This window comes from Nestor notabilis, unplaced genomic scaffold (genome assembly GCF_000696875.1).
Source record: "Nestor notabilis isolate BGI_N333 unplaced genomic scaffold, ASM69687v1 scaffold18622, whole genome shotgun sequence".
Classification (NCBI taxonomy): Eukaryota; Metazoa; Chordata; class Aves; order Psittaciformes; family Psittacidae; genus Nestor; species Nestor notabilis.
The window spans coordinates 7,437-22,236 of NW_009920299.1; the positions used below are offsets into that span (position 1 = coordinate 7,437).

Here is a 14,800-nt window from a genome sequence, read left to right on the forward strand (position 1 = left end):
TCTCCCCTTGAATCTTACAGGTAAACTAGCACTGTAGGAAACATGAACCCAGCTTTGCATGTGCATTAATCCTGGGTTTATTATGCATTAATCCTGGGTTTATTTTAATGCCCAGAGATTTAATTTGGCTGCAGTACAATCCTAGCGTACACTGCAGTGCCTCTTGCAAGGAGAGCATGTCTTAGCATACAGACAACAGTGATTTGCTGCAGTAGAGAGAAGCTGAGAAACCCCTGTATTCCCTCCGGTCTGGTTCTATCTATTTAGCTTGTCTAACACTGAAGCCATGATGCTAATCTGTCTATTTATCCCTCCTAACAGAGCAGCCGTGTTGCTATTATGGTGCTTAATCCTTCAGCATAATTCACATAGTTGTCAGATAACAAGGCAGAATGGCCAGGTGGTAGCAATGCATCTATTTGCTATGGACTCTCTTGGAATAATACACAAGCTAAATTATTCCTCTTCATCTCACCCTGCTGCTGATACATGCTTCCATGCTGAGGAGTATCTTTAACAATTCCAAATGCAAGTATCCTCACCCAGGAGACAGGGTGGTAGCAGCATTGTCATAGAATCATAGAATGTTTGGGTTGGAAAGGACCTTGACATCTTCCAGTTCCAACCCCTGCCATGGGCAGAGACACCTTCCACTAGAGCAGGTTGCTCCAAGCCCCTGTGTCCACCCTGCCCTTGAACCCTGCCAGGGAGGGGGCAGCCACAGCTTCTCTGGGCACCCTGTGCCAGCGCCTCAGCACCCTCACAGGGAAGAGCTTCTGCCTTATCTCCAGCCTGAACTCCCCCTGTTTCAGTTTGAACCCATCACCCCTTGTCCTATCACTCCAGCCCCTGATGAAGGTCCCTCTCCAGCATCCTTGTAGCCCCCTTCAGACCCTGGAAGCTGCTCTGAGCTCTCCACGCAGCTTCTCTTCTCTGGGCTCAACAGCCCCGATGTTCTGAGCCTTCATATGGGAGGAAGGAAGCTGAGGATCGGAGATGGCTTCTCACAACGTCTGTGTTAGGCAGGAACTTGGAGCTGATTTTGGCCAGTGCTGTCATTCAGGCTGTGTTTCCCCAGCTGAGGTGGGACAGCAGCTCAGGGCGAGTCACACATGGCCTTTCCTCTCCCCATCAGGTGTGGTTCAGCAACCGAAGAGCGAGATGGCGCAAGCAGGCAGGAGCGAACCAGCTTGCAGCTTTCAACCACTTGCTGCCAGGGGGATTCCCACCGACAGGAATGACGACCCTCCCTCCTGACCAACTGCCAGACTCCACCTACCCGACAACCACCATTTCCCAAGGTGAGCACCTGCGCTGCTGGTCCTCTCTAGCCCTATATCATCCCATCATCCTTTCCCTGATGCATGACATCCCATTGAGGCTCTTGTAATACACAGGTGGTTTTCCTCGAGTTGGGATGACCAGGTTTTTCCCCTACTCAATGGAAACTCCACAGTTTTCTCCTCTGCCTCTTGGTCCTTTCTGCTGTATCAATGTATCTCATGACTGTAGTTGTTCTGCTCAGCTTTGAAACGATGAGCACATTATTAGAAAGTATCGTATCGTCCCTTGTTCCGGGTAAAACTCCATACTGGGATTCAGTGGAAGGAGTATCACTGATGCCAGTTGGCTTTGGCCTTTATGAAGGAATTGACAGCTTCTTCCCCCGTTCTCCCTGCAGATGGGGGAAGCACAGTACACAGACCCCAGCCCCTGCCACCATCCACCATGCACCAGGGAGGACTTGCTGCAGCTGCCGCTGCCGACACCGGCTCTGCCTATGGGGCCCGACACAGCTTCTCCAGCTACTCAGACAGCTTCATGAATGCTGCAGCTCCTGCCAACCACATGAATCCTGTTAGCAATGGCCTCTCTCCACAGGTATGTGACCTGCTTCCATTCTCTTTCTTTGGCTGACAGTATTTGGCTGGTTCAGATCCTCTGAGAGCAGGGCAGGCTTCAGGCTATCGTAGTATATTATGGTTAACAAGGGAGTTATTGTCATGAACTCGTGGAGGCAGCCTGGTTAAAGCAAGGAGTTAATTTGTTTGTTGCAGTGTCTCTGTCCTGAGCTCAGCACTGTACTGCCAGAGCTCTTGTTTCCTGTTAGCTCCCATATTCAAGGTAGCACACTGGAATCACAAAGACCAGGACCATTGGTGTTCCAGAAAAATTCCACTGCAGGTGTGGGCCCTTCCATGGTGGGGTTTTAGCCTTGATGGTCTCAGTTCCTTTCTTTGGGCTCTCTTTAGTAGCCCATGATTTGTGGGTGACTGATTTAGAGATGAAGCCAACTTGTCCAAGTCTGGGTGGAACATGAAAGCTCCACGGATCTGAGCTTCCTCAAAACACACGGATGTAGATCTGGGATTTAGCTTTGAGAAACTAATTGCCATGCAAAGAGTTCTGCTAATGCTTTCCACAAAATCACAGTAAGAGGTGTAGGTAAGCTTTAAAGGAGGAAAGACAAAGCACACCCTTGATTTTAAAACCCCTGCCTGAGCTCAGAGCACCCATGAGCTGACTCTGGGCTCTGCTCCAAGCCTTAGTGCAGCCACCTCTTGAAGTGCCCAGTCCCAGGTTTGATCTGACTTCTGCCAGGTGGCTTTTCAGTGCTGGTGTGACAGAGAAGCAAGCCTCAGCAGTGCAGAGAGGTTAAAGCCTCCATCATCAGCAGGTCTAGGAGAGCAGAGCTTGTGCTATGTGTGTGCTATGGGTGTAGACTTATGTTCTCAGCTGGTGAGCTGCACTGGAGTCAGTGGAGATCCCAGGATATAACACCACCTAAGAAGACAGCCCACTCCATCACTATCCTGGGATAAGGATTCTCGTTTTCTGTCACCTCATTAGATAGAGCCTTTAACCTTCTCTTTAGTTTATGTGCTGTAATCTGTTTTCCAAGTGCACATTTGCTTTTAAGTGGAACAAGGCACATACTGTATCCTGAAAATTAACAGCCAGGACTTGTATTCATGTGGTGCCTGCCATCCTGGAGAGGTACCAAATGCATTTCCCTTTTGCCCTCAGTCCCTTGTGAAATACAAAGATGTGAAATGCACTATAGCAGTTGCTTCAGAGCAGCCAGTAACACTGTTTAAAACAGGAAAGGCAAAATAATTTGAAACTACAAGGAGAAATTAGGTAGGCATCTGAAATGAAAAGCTTACAACTGCTGGGGGAGGAGTCCAATACATGGGGACATCAGAGAGGTAGATAGATTTTAAGTTCCAATAACTTGTGATCTCTCGAGTGTGAAAACAGACACTTGAGTGTCAATGGGAAGAGGGCAATTTTGCATCTTCTCTGGAACAGTGTAAACGCCCTGCGTGTAGCTTTGAATGGGCATGAGATGGAAAATGTAAAAGGGTGACTGGCATGAGGCTGAATATTGCCTCAACCAGTGTCATTTGTGTGGGAAATAGGTGGACATGCTTCTGACAAGGGATTTCTAATAGCACTGGGTTGAGGAGAGGAGCAGGCCGTGTGCAATTCAAAGGTGGGCTGCGGGTTAGATGGTCCAGGGCACATGATTAATTCAGATTATCACAAGTGCAGTTTAGCACCACAGAATGAGATCCACGTGATAAGCTACACAAGCACTAGACATGTACAGGTCCATCATGCAATTTCCATTTCTGTAGCTTCATCTTCTTACTAGTCCTGCTCACTAAATCAGAGGCTCATTGAAATGACCAAACCAATGCTGTATCTATGCTTATCCCTATCCCAAATTACCCTGCCCCAGGCTCAGGCTAGGGGAAGATGAGTCCTGAGCCAATAAGCCCTTTGTATGGGAAAGAGAGGATACTTTATCTGTCAGTCCTGAAGAAAAGAGAGCTTTGCACCCCGAAGAAGAGGAGATTCCCATTTTCCTAATGCATTTAATCATGTGAGGGCCAAGACATCAGCATATAAATTCTTCTATTTCTTTTGTGCATAGAAATGCTAACCCAGGTTATTTTATGACTGCTTTATATTTACTTATCCTGCCTTTCTAAGTCCTCTGCTGTTCCTAGTGGAAGGATGCAAGAAATACTCCAAACAGCATGAATGAGAACTCGTAGAAATGTCCTCTTTTATGCAGCAGAGTGGGTAAAAGCTTAGTGAGGTCTCAGCATGGGATGCTCTGTGTGATTTATCATAGAATCCCAGACTGGTTTGGGTCAGAAGGGACCTTAAAGCTCATCTGGTTCCAAGCCCTGCCATGGGCAGGGACACCTTCCACTGGAGCAGGTTGCTCTGTGCATAATTCAGCTATCCCACAGCATTACAGGTAAACCCCATTGTGCCTCAACCCTCTCATCCTCCTGTCCAGCTACCGGTGGCATCTGCTTCCTCTCTGCAGGGGTAAATATCAACTACAGGGAAGGAGAGAGTTCACGAGATAGAAAAAAATTGGCAACTTAAAATGATGGCAGTTTGTCTGAGCTGCAAACACACAGTTCTCTGGTTTCAGCCCTTAGCAGCAGCAGGAGGGACATTTCTTTGCAGTTTAGACAAGGAGGTAGGGGCCAGCCTGGCCCAGAGCTCCCAGCATTTGCTGCCGCTCGCTATCCAGTTACCCCGGATTGGGTGTCCCAGCCAGAATCCACCAGACGGGCTCAGTGCTGGCAGCTGAAATTCTAGAGGAGGAGCGTGGTATTTCCATTCTCACAACAGAGAGAAGGGGATTACGTTTGCCCACTGCGGGCTCTGTGTCCCCCCACACACGCACTGTAGTCCCCCCCTCCTGACAGAAAGAGCAGACACTGCTGCAAGTTGTGCCCAGCCTTCGCGTGGGAAAGGGCCACGTTTCTTGCTTGGGTTTCAGCCTGGAGCACACAAAGCCTTGTGCCTGCCCAGCTCTGCTGCTGGGTCCCCAAAGCAATTCCCATGCAGTTTCCCCCGTGTAGAGGCCATTCTGCCTCTACTCCAGACCTGAGACTGCCGAGGAGGGAGAGGGCAGCTGGGAACGTTTGTCTTCATCCCATGATGATGGTTTTTGTGATGCTTCATATGAGAGCACCGACTTGGCTGTGCAAAGGATAGTCCCATGTGCTTAAAACCACTACTGAGCATGATCTCTCATGTCATACTCCTTCCTAGACCTCAGTGAGAGACCTCAGGGTGACCTGAGCAGTGATTTGTGCTGGTTTTGTGCTGGGACAGGCTCTGTAAGATAGAGATCTTGCTCTGAGCATTGCCTGTTGGAGACAGCCAGCTTCCCAGGCTGACCAGCTGCAGCCAGATGAGTCACCTTCCATCTGTCAGGATGCTCTGGGTGGCTGCAGCAGTCACGGATCATCAGCAAGTGGGTTGGTACCAGAACATGCAGCAGCGAGGTCCCCGTCGCTCCCCAAGGCTGTGTGGGTTAGCAGCAGCTGTCACAGATTCAGCTGGGCTGACTCAGTGGCTTGTAACTGCCTCCAGACTGGTGTTAGTGCCTGTGCCAAGACTTAGCAAGGATACAGAGACCCAAAGTGAAGTTAAATATGAAGAGTGAGTAACCAGTTAGCAGTTATACAGAGTGTGATTTCTGGCCCTGGAGCTTCTGTCTCATCATTTCTCACAAGAGTGGGTTATAAACCAAGAGTGTGGGATTTCATAAATCCATTGGAAATGTTTCCAACTCATTTCATCCTACAGAGGAATCATCTTCCATTTATCTGAGAATACCTATCAACCCCAACTAGAACAAGGCTGGGCACCAAGGTGTCTTTACCCAGCTCATGCTTCCCACTAGCAATGAGAACAAAGTCTGCATCCTCTGTGTTGAAGTTCAGACCTGTGCTAGCTGAGTATCACCCCTCACCATGGCCGGGGTAAGGCTGGTGACAAATAGCTCAGTGTAATGGTAAACTCAGCACCAAGCCCAGTTACATCTTGATCAGCATCTGACAGTCTTTCAAGGTATGTGCATGCTACAGTGTGGGATGAAGGTGGGAGGAAATGAAGCAGTAAGAGAGGGCCACATGTTACTGCTTCTCTGCCATTATGGTGATGGGAGATTCCCTGGGTGCTTTCCAAACAGGAAAGAAGTAGGAGCACGGTGTATTCTGCTTTCCTCTCTAGCACAACTCTTCTGCCTTTTAAAATGTCTTCATGTTCTTAGGATTTTGTCCACTGTTTTACCTCCTAAAATTTCTGCTGCCCTTTTAGACCCAGATATCTTTAATCTGACCATTCACTGCATCATGTTGGGTCTTGCAGGGGGTCATTCAAAAGGAAAAGGTCATTGTTTCGTTGCAGATGGCCCCTGTGTGGCTGGAGAACACATTGAGGTACAGTTAAGAGTCAAGAGTTTCCTGTACTCTCAGAACATGTTATTTCTGAGACTTCTGAATCTTTTAGCAAACCCACAGGATCACCCAGAGATTAAGACAATTCCAGGAATAGGAAAAGCCAAAAGAAACTTGTTCATCATCTCATATTTGTTGCTTTAATTTTCTTAGGGCTTTCGGTGGCTTTTTTTGCTCCGTGAGCAAAATCATTCCCAGTGTAATGGCAGAATCTGAAGTCAGATTTTAGACAATTTCTGGGTTTATCACCATTTCTTGATCGTGTTCCTGGAGCAACACTTGAGACACAGGCCAGGCTCTGCCCACAAATTCCCACTCTAAACTCAGGGACCTTCATACTGGGCACAGCCGCAGCACAGTTTTGCTTCTCCTGACATCATCCCTCCAGTCTCCTCCACTGTCCGGGCTAATGTTTTCCTCAGCCTCATTGGGGTGGGATTAGAGATCATCTGAATCCCTGTCAGGAGCACACTGATCCTGGCAGAAGCATGAGAAGAGCCAGCTGAGCCCTGGTTTTGGGGGGGAAAGCTGGCACTTGGGAAGGACACGATGTCAGCTGGCGAGAGGGGAGCAGCATCCCGGTGCCTGGCTCCAGCGAGACAGCGCTTCCTCCACCAGTGACACGGATCCCTTCTGTCTGCTTCCTTTTTTTCCCTTCTTTTTTTCTCGTTGGAGACACTGTGCCTATAATAAGCATTCAAAATGAGTCTTGCTGGGCCAGGAGAAGGGGAGGGGAAGAAAGAAGGGGAGGAGAGAGAGGATGAGATTTAGGGAGGGGGGGAAGAAGGAGGGAGAAAAGGAGGAGGGGGTTTAAATAGCAAAGAATTAGGGGGAAAAAAAAGGAATCTGATGCAAATCACTAGTAGAGAGAAAATTATGTGCAATTACCCAAGCGATACTGGGCAGCCGTGCCCACCCCAACCAACAAGATCTCATTAACAAGCAGAAAATAAGATTGAAATGGTGTGTAAAAGAGCTGAAAAATGAATTTGAATGCTGCATTTGTCCACAATTACCCCCTCGTTCACACATATTTTATTGCAATTTTTTTATTATTCTTAATCTTTCCATCCCTCAAAGCAGATTGGGAACATCCTGGCATTACAGTTGCTGAGGGAGGAAGCATTAAGGATTCCCTGTTTCCCTGAAAGGAGACCCTTCTCTCACTCGAATTCGAAAGGGTTGGGTTTGGATGGATAAGGATTCATTTCTCCGGCTTATCTTAGTGTAGGAACATGTTCTTCTAATGTTCTTTAACCTCCAACGCTCTTGGGTGTCACCTCACATGAGGGGTTTTCTTTAACCTTGCCTCCTGGGTTCTTCTTCCTCCCTTTTCCATCCCTTCTTCCCCTTTCTCCTACCCTCCTTTTCCACTCCAGGTTTTTTCCATGTGGTCTCTGCCCTCTTCCCCCATCACTGCCTCCTCCACATTCCCCCTGCAGCCCTGTCTCTCTAGAGTACCACGATTCCCTCAACTGAAGTGTCTGCCCTTCAGAAAGCAGCTGCTGTCCTTTTCCAAGCCACATTTGTCCTTGTTCCTTTCCTCTTCAGCCTCCCCACGACCTTGGGGCAGATTCCATGCAGGATTTTTGGAGAAGGAGGTAAACACATGCTAAAATCCATGCCCTTTCTTTGCCAGGGGGATGGAACTGGGGGCATGGGAGCTCCAGGTCTCTCTCTGGGAGCAACTGGCTCTGCGGCGGCTGCGTTGGCGTTTTCCCTTAGCTTGGTGTCAAATGCAGCTCCGTGTCTCTCAACTTTTAACCTATGTGTGTCCCAGGAAAGCTGGTAGTTTTTTCCACTAAATTTCTTCCTTTTTTTCCCCCTATTTAACCAAACAAAGCCCATCTGCTCTTGTCAGTTACACGCCTCTGCTCCCAGCAAGGGGAAAAGGGGAGAACAGAACATTTTTCTCATGTGAAAAGAGATATGTATTTATTTGCCTGATTCCTAATGACTGTTTCTGTTCTGTAGGGTGGGAAGGGGGAAATTCATATCTAAGAGGCCACCTCCCTTCATGTTGTTCTTGAGGTTTCCTGAGTTTTCTTGATTGATTTGGATACTCTGGTCCCACTGACGGCTGATTAGAAGCCAACAAGGCAGCATCTTACTGCTTTAACCACAGCTCTAATGCTCTGGGTGGCACTGATGGTGTTTGTTCCCACATAATTTCTACTCCACACATTATTCTCTGTGTGTATTAAAATATTAGAAACACTGAAGGATTTCAGAGCAAAGAGTTGGTTCCTGAGCCTTGAATTCAATAGGAGTTTTGTCATCACTTTCGGTGGCTCCAGGATCAGCCCCTGTGGCACTGTGCTGTTTGTAAACTCAGGTATCAGAAGTACTGGGAGAAAAGGGAATAAAGAGAAAATAGGAGAAGAAATGCAGTCAAAAAGCTAAGGAGAAGGACAAAACCAATGACAGCAGGAAGATGAAATGCAGGGAGGTGTGAGAGTGCCTGATAAGCCCCCAGACGTCAGGGCAGGGAGCAGGTATTTAAGACACCCAGGGCTAAGACATAGAAATCTGTACCCATAAATCTTCAAATATCCCTTCCCAGACCCCACTACTTGCTCACGGGGTGGTGGGAGCAGAGCCAAAGCAGGGTGAGTAGAACAGGCATGGCAGGGAACGTCTTTCCTATGGAAATCCGGACAGGACTGGTGCAGCTTTCAGCTCTGCTGAAACACCTCTCCCCTGGGTCCTGTCTCTTTTCCACACCAGGGAGGGTGAGGACTTGGCCAGGAGACTTGGAGAATTCAAATGCAGGATTTCAAATGCTTTATGATTAAGAAGGGAACTGGAGACAAGGCAGGCAGGGCAGATAGAGCAGAGGAGAGCCAGCAGCCAGCCTGGTGACGGGCACTGCTGAGCCACCGCTGGCATTTAGCGTTCTGCTGCGTGCCTTGTGGAGCTGCAGTAACCCAGGGAGCTGGTGCTGAGCTGCAAGCGGAATCAAGGGACCATGGCAGGGAAAGCCCTGGAATGGGGGATGTGAGATAGAGGGGAAGCTTGAAAGGGAGGAATGCAATGAAAGGAATAATTAGGACTCGGAGGCAGGGGCATGCGCGTGTGCTCTCGCACGCCTGTGTACACAAGGGCATCAGTGTCCTGCGTGCACGTTCTGGGGGTGCACACCAGTGTGTGTGTGCCCATGCGTTGTGTGTGCCTATTAACATCTAGCAAGGGTGGAACAGCTGTGCTCCAGCTGTGCCCTGGCTGGGAAAACCATCTCTGATAGGAAAAATCTACAGCAACATACTTGGCGGTGGATCAGGCACTAACCCAAACCTGCCCCCCTCTTTTGTTCCACAACGAGGGGTTGTGGAATGTGGGTTAGCTTCAGTGGGTGTGACAGAACAGCAGAGATACTGTGCTGGGACAGGGGGTGGGACCATGGATTGCAGGTGTACCCAGGTCCATCGGTCTCCTTGTAAGCCTCAAGCCTACCCCAGCTCAGGAAACACTACACACTGGAGATGGATGCAGGACTGTGTGGTAGTGCCATGTTAGGGGGATATGCTTTGACTTTCAGCTTTCCCAGAGCTGATAAGATACATTTGGAAAGGGGTCATTATTTAGTATGGTTTATTTTCTGTTTGCTTCACCATCTGTGGGTGCTAACAATGAAGGAAACCCCCATTGCTCCCATCCCAAAGCCACCCAGCCACTGGGATTACTGGCAGATGGGTTGCAGCATCTTGGGGCAAAGATTGCAAGCAGGACATTTGGGGATGAAAGGACAGGGAGGACTCGGAGGGCTGTGGAGCATCCTGGAGGGCTGCTCACAAGAGCTTTTAGGTCCTGAAGCACGAGGAGAGGCTTAGGGGGAGACATACCTTAAAAAGATGCTGAGGTGGACTTCTGTGTGAGATGGGAGCTGCAATACCGCATCAGCTTGCAGAGCAAACACCTTGCTGGCTCTCTTGATGTGAGAAGGGGAGCACTACATGGCTGTGCTATAGGTGCTTTAGCAGTTTGGGGTTACAGGACTGTGCAGGAGCTTCTGTGGTGTGTGGGAAGAGTGGAAAGTGCAAAGAAGAGGAGATAGAGCCATGTGTACAACAGACAATAAAGGGGGGCTGTCAGGTTGTAGGGTGTGTGCCATGTCGGGGTTTCCACCTCGCACAGGGAGGGTGCAGCAAGGCCTCCTGTTGCAGGGTGCTGGTTCCTGCCTCCATCAGACAGGCATGCACAAGATCAATTTACAGCAGGGGCTGAAGATCAGAAATGCTGGCAGGGTCTGGGCTGGGTGAGCAGTAAATTGATCAAAGGTGCAGAGGGTCTTAGCTCGCTGCAGTAAGCTGGAGTCAGCCCTTAAGCCTATCCAGTTTGGAGATGAGGGGGATCTTATTTCAGGGAGTAAGTACCTGAAAGAGAAAAGGGGAAAGGGTGGGGAGCTGCTTGCCAAGCACATACAGGAAAATCACAGAGGCTGGCTTGGGAGAAAAACATGGAGGGGTTTGGGATGGAATTCACCCACCATGCCAGCGCAGAGCTGAAACAGGGATGTCAGAGTGGCCCACACAGTGGGAGCTCTCACCATGACTCTCGCTTCAGTGCACTGCTTGGTCTGAGACCCACTGAGGTGTGGGGCCAAGCCTGGGTTGAGGCAGGCCCTGTGGGGAGCTCGCCTGCAACCCTGGGGGAGATACCTGCGCTGCTGCATGCCCCACACCTCCCTTTGCGGGGACGCTCCTGGTGGGGACTGGGGAAGAGGGAAAGCAAAAGCTGCTGTTGTCTGTCTTTCCCCTGAGATGTGGAGCAGCAGCAAGCTCCTCTCTCTCTCTCTCTGTGTCTCTCCCAGCTTTTCTTCTCCCTCTCCCTTCCCTTCTTTCTCCCTCTCCTCTCTCCTTCCATTTGATGTGGAGGAGAGCTGTCTGCCACTCGCGCGTCTGTACCGAGAAGGGATCAGAAGTTGCAGCGAGCGCTCGGCGCCTCTCCTTTGATCCATGTCCTGAGGCCTGCTTGACAGCGAAAAAAAGCATGGAGACAAAACGACTCAGTCAAAGTGATTCCTGACAACTGTCTCCATGAGATAAGGAAGCGCTCTGTGTCTTGGTTTTCTTTTTTTTCCCCATTTTAATACCGCCTCTCCCTTTCCATAAGAAGCCGAGTCACTTTAAACCAGAGGAGCCAGCCAACAGCCAAGCTGCACAGTGAACAGCCGAGCAGAGAGCGCCTGCCTGAGCTTTATCATGTTTCCTGTCTCCCTTTCCATTCCTCTCCCCCCTCTTTTTGCCTTAAAAACAGTCTTTTCCCCATTTTCCTTTCCCTTCTCTCTACACACTGGAGCCTTTCCCCATTGCTGCCTCGAATTATGCAGTTGCAGAGAAAGCCTGGTGCATTTGCAGGTGGCTGGGACATTATTCAGCTCAATCCCAGTCACAGGGAGATGCTTTCCTTCCCCACGAGGGGCTGGGGGGGAGAGAAAGCCCTGTGTGTTATCTGACAATAACCAATCCTTGCAGGGATCTGCAGCAGGCTTCATTAATAGCAGGGCATTATGCACTTACGTGGTCCTTAGAGCTGTTCCCCTGCTGCTGAGCCCCAGATTGTCTTATTATTGTTTTATTTCTCTTGCCTGGTTCATGTCACACAGGGGAGTGTGTCCCCCCCTTTCCCTTCTTGCCTTTGGGTTGCTTGCAGGAATGAGTTTGCAAGGGCTCAGCGACACTAATACTCACTGGAGGAGGCAGGACTTGGCGTGTTGGCACATGGAGGAGCAGGATACATGCCTTGGAAGGGGACTGTGTTTGCAGCTGGGCTGTCAGGAGGGTCCCCAAACACAAACAGGACAATGCAAAAGGGACAGGGAGGTGGCCTCATAGACTTGGATGCTGAGAGCAACCTGGCTTGGAGATGCTTGGACCACTTAATTCAGGTGAGGAGCTGGGGGAAGGCAGATGTGGCATGGCTCAGTGTGCTCCTGCACTTCCCATCCTCAGCTTTGTGAAGCTGGAGTGGACTTGGGCTCTGCCCGTGGTGACAAAGCTTGGCTTAGGACTGGGTCTAGAGAGGTGTTGGTGGCTTAGGATGAGGGAGCAGCCCTGTGCCCTGTCTGGCTCAGGTGATGGGGACAGGGATCAGGGTTCATCCCAGCCTCTTTGCCAGGGAGTTCCTCTTCCCTCCACTCCCTGTAATTAGGCTATTGTGGTGGCTTTGCTCCCAAATCCAACTCCATTAGCATGCAGGCTGGGGGGTGGAGAGGATCGAGGGGGGACCCAGGGAGAGGGAGAGATTCCCTTCCCCCCCAGAACTGCGCTGTGCTGCGCTGATAAACAGTAAATATCGGGGAACAGGATTTCCACATTATCTGAGCAGGGCAGAAAATCAAAATTTCAGTCTAAATCCGAGGAGACGAGGCTCCTAAGCTGCTCCAGCTGATCCCGACGCCGAGCCCAGGCGCCGAGGCTCAGGAGGCACGGAATCACAGGGTTTTGTTCAACAGAAAGGAAGAAAAGCAAGCAAAAAGAGGAGAAGAGGCAAAAACCCCACCCCAGTCTTTAGGGGCTGACTGCAAGGAGGGGAGAAGAAGAGGTGGTGCAAAGCAGAGCTTTGTGTGGTGTTGGGGGGGAAAGGAACCCCCGAGTGTATTGGGGAGGGGGTTGGATGCTGCCCATCCAATGGACTTTCCAAGCAGCAGCTCTGCCTCAGCACAGTGTTGCTTTGGGGATGGACCTGTAGGACACCAACAGCTGCTGGAGGATGATGGCAAAACCTTTCATTAGCGATTAGAGTGTGCAGCTGAGCACAAATCCAGCCCCGAATTAGGAGCCACATGAGGTCTCCCTGACCCTAAAAGCCAGCGCTGGATTCAGCAGCTCTGTCGGGAGCCCAGGTCCATCAGCTCTAATGAAGCTCTGGGCCACGCACGCTGCTAGTAGCATCTCTGTGCCCTGCTCCAGGGCAGGAGCCACCCCAGTGGGCACCAGCTCCTGCCATGGGACTCGTGCTGCAGCAAGAAGGAGTTGGTGCTGGGGCTAAACCGCTCCTTGAGCGAGCACAGGGCACCCTGAGACTGAGCAGCGGTGGGGAGAGCAGGTCAGGGATGCAGGAGAGAGAGGCTGGAGGTGGTCACTCATCCTGCAGTGGAAAAGGGACATGGTTCTACCTGCTTCTAGAGAAATTTGCTCTGTCTTGGGTCATGGTGTGGCTTCAGTGCCAGACAGGGTGAGTATTCCTCAGGCATTCAGCTTAGCGGCCTGCTGTGTCCCACCCATTTTTGCATCCTTGGCTAGATCCATGCTCTGTTCCCTACATAAGAAACTCCATAAAAGCATCGCTTGCTGTGCAATCCATAGCTCCAGGTTTTTAGCCCAAGGGAATGTGCTTCAGCCCCATTTTTGTACAGCACCAGAGGCTTTGAGCTCTCCCCGGGGCTTTTATTCATTGCTGCTTGGAGCAATGAAGAAGAAAAGGCAGGGACTAGGTGCAGAAAATGCTTTCTTAGTTTCTGTGCAACCACTTGTGTCCTTCTGCTCCTATCAATAGGCCACAGGCTCAGAACACAGAAAGCAACCAAACTCCTCACTCTGAGCTGCTTCCTTAGCATTCAGTCTTTGCCCAGCTTCCCCTTTCTCTATCTCATTTCTACACCCATCTATAAAGTGGCATCTTTCATACAAAGAATTTTAGGGTCTGTGTTCCAGCTCCAGCAGGTTTCTAGGATAAAATCCGTAACCTATAGATCCAGGGGCAGTTGGTGGAACTGAACCCCCAGTATTTAGGTTTCTCACAAGAAAGACATACTGCTCTCAGTAACCTGAATGCTTGAGTCACTTCTGCTGCCAAGGAAAGGAGATGGTTCTATTTCAGATGAGGAGCAAGCAGAGGTAACAGATGCCTCTTGGAAACATCAAAGTCTTTCCTACTGGCAAACTGACTTGCACTTGTTAAATATGGGAACTTACAGGGTGATGCTGCTGGCATAGGATGTCCCAACCGCTTTGCACTGTCGGTTCAAGCTCTCGTTCTGCACCATTCTCTCATCAGTATCCACGCAGGTTGGAGGGGGCTGCTTTTCCTGAAGTATTTGTCCTTGACCTTCTTACAGACACCCCAAAAGTCCTAAATCTGAACATAGGAAAGTCAGAACTAGGGTGGCATCTTTCTGGTCGCATCAGCTGGGTCTGAGGGCAGTGCTGTCAGAGTGGCCGAGCCATTTCACATCACCTGAGAATCTGTTCATGCATTTTAAAGAGAAGTGCCCCACAGCTCTTTACAAATTAAGATCTTAATCCCATACTTTGAGACTGGTATTTCAAAATCCCTTGGCATGCATGCAGGCCTTTCTTCTGCTGATCAGCAGAGTTAGCATTGCCTTAGGTTTCACCGTTTGAGCAGTCATCAGCACAGAGTTTTGGCCTCCATTAACAAGAAGAAAGTCTGATTTAACACTGAAACGTGCTGGACTGCTAATCAGCACACACTGATGTATCGAATACATCTTACCCAACACACACACCATCCAGGGAATATATAGAATCATAGAAACACAGAATGGTTTGGGTTGGAAA

General features: G+C 49.8%; 1 protein-coding gene across 1 annotated transcript in view; it reads left to right on the forward strand.

Annotated features, from left to right (window-relative positions):
* The first annotated feature begins 1,137 nt into the window (after positions 1 to 1,137).
* Positions 1,138 to 14,800, forward strand: part of LOC104402666 (paired box protein Pax-7-like) — a 37,288-nt gene continuing 23,625 nt past the window's right edge. Inside the window, exons 1-2 of the mRNA XM_010010605.1 lie at positions 1,138 to 1,301; positions 1,682 to 1,881. Of these exons, the coding sequence (XP_010008907.1) occupies positions 1,238 to 1,301; positions 1,682 to 1,881 (264 nt within the window). The 5' untranslated portion in view covers positions 1,138 to 1,237. The remainder of the gene's footprint in view (positions 1,302 to 1,681; positions 1,882 to 14,800) is intronic.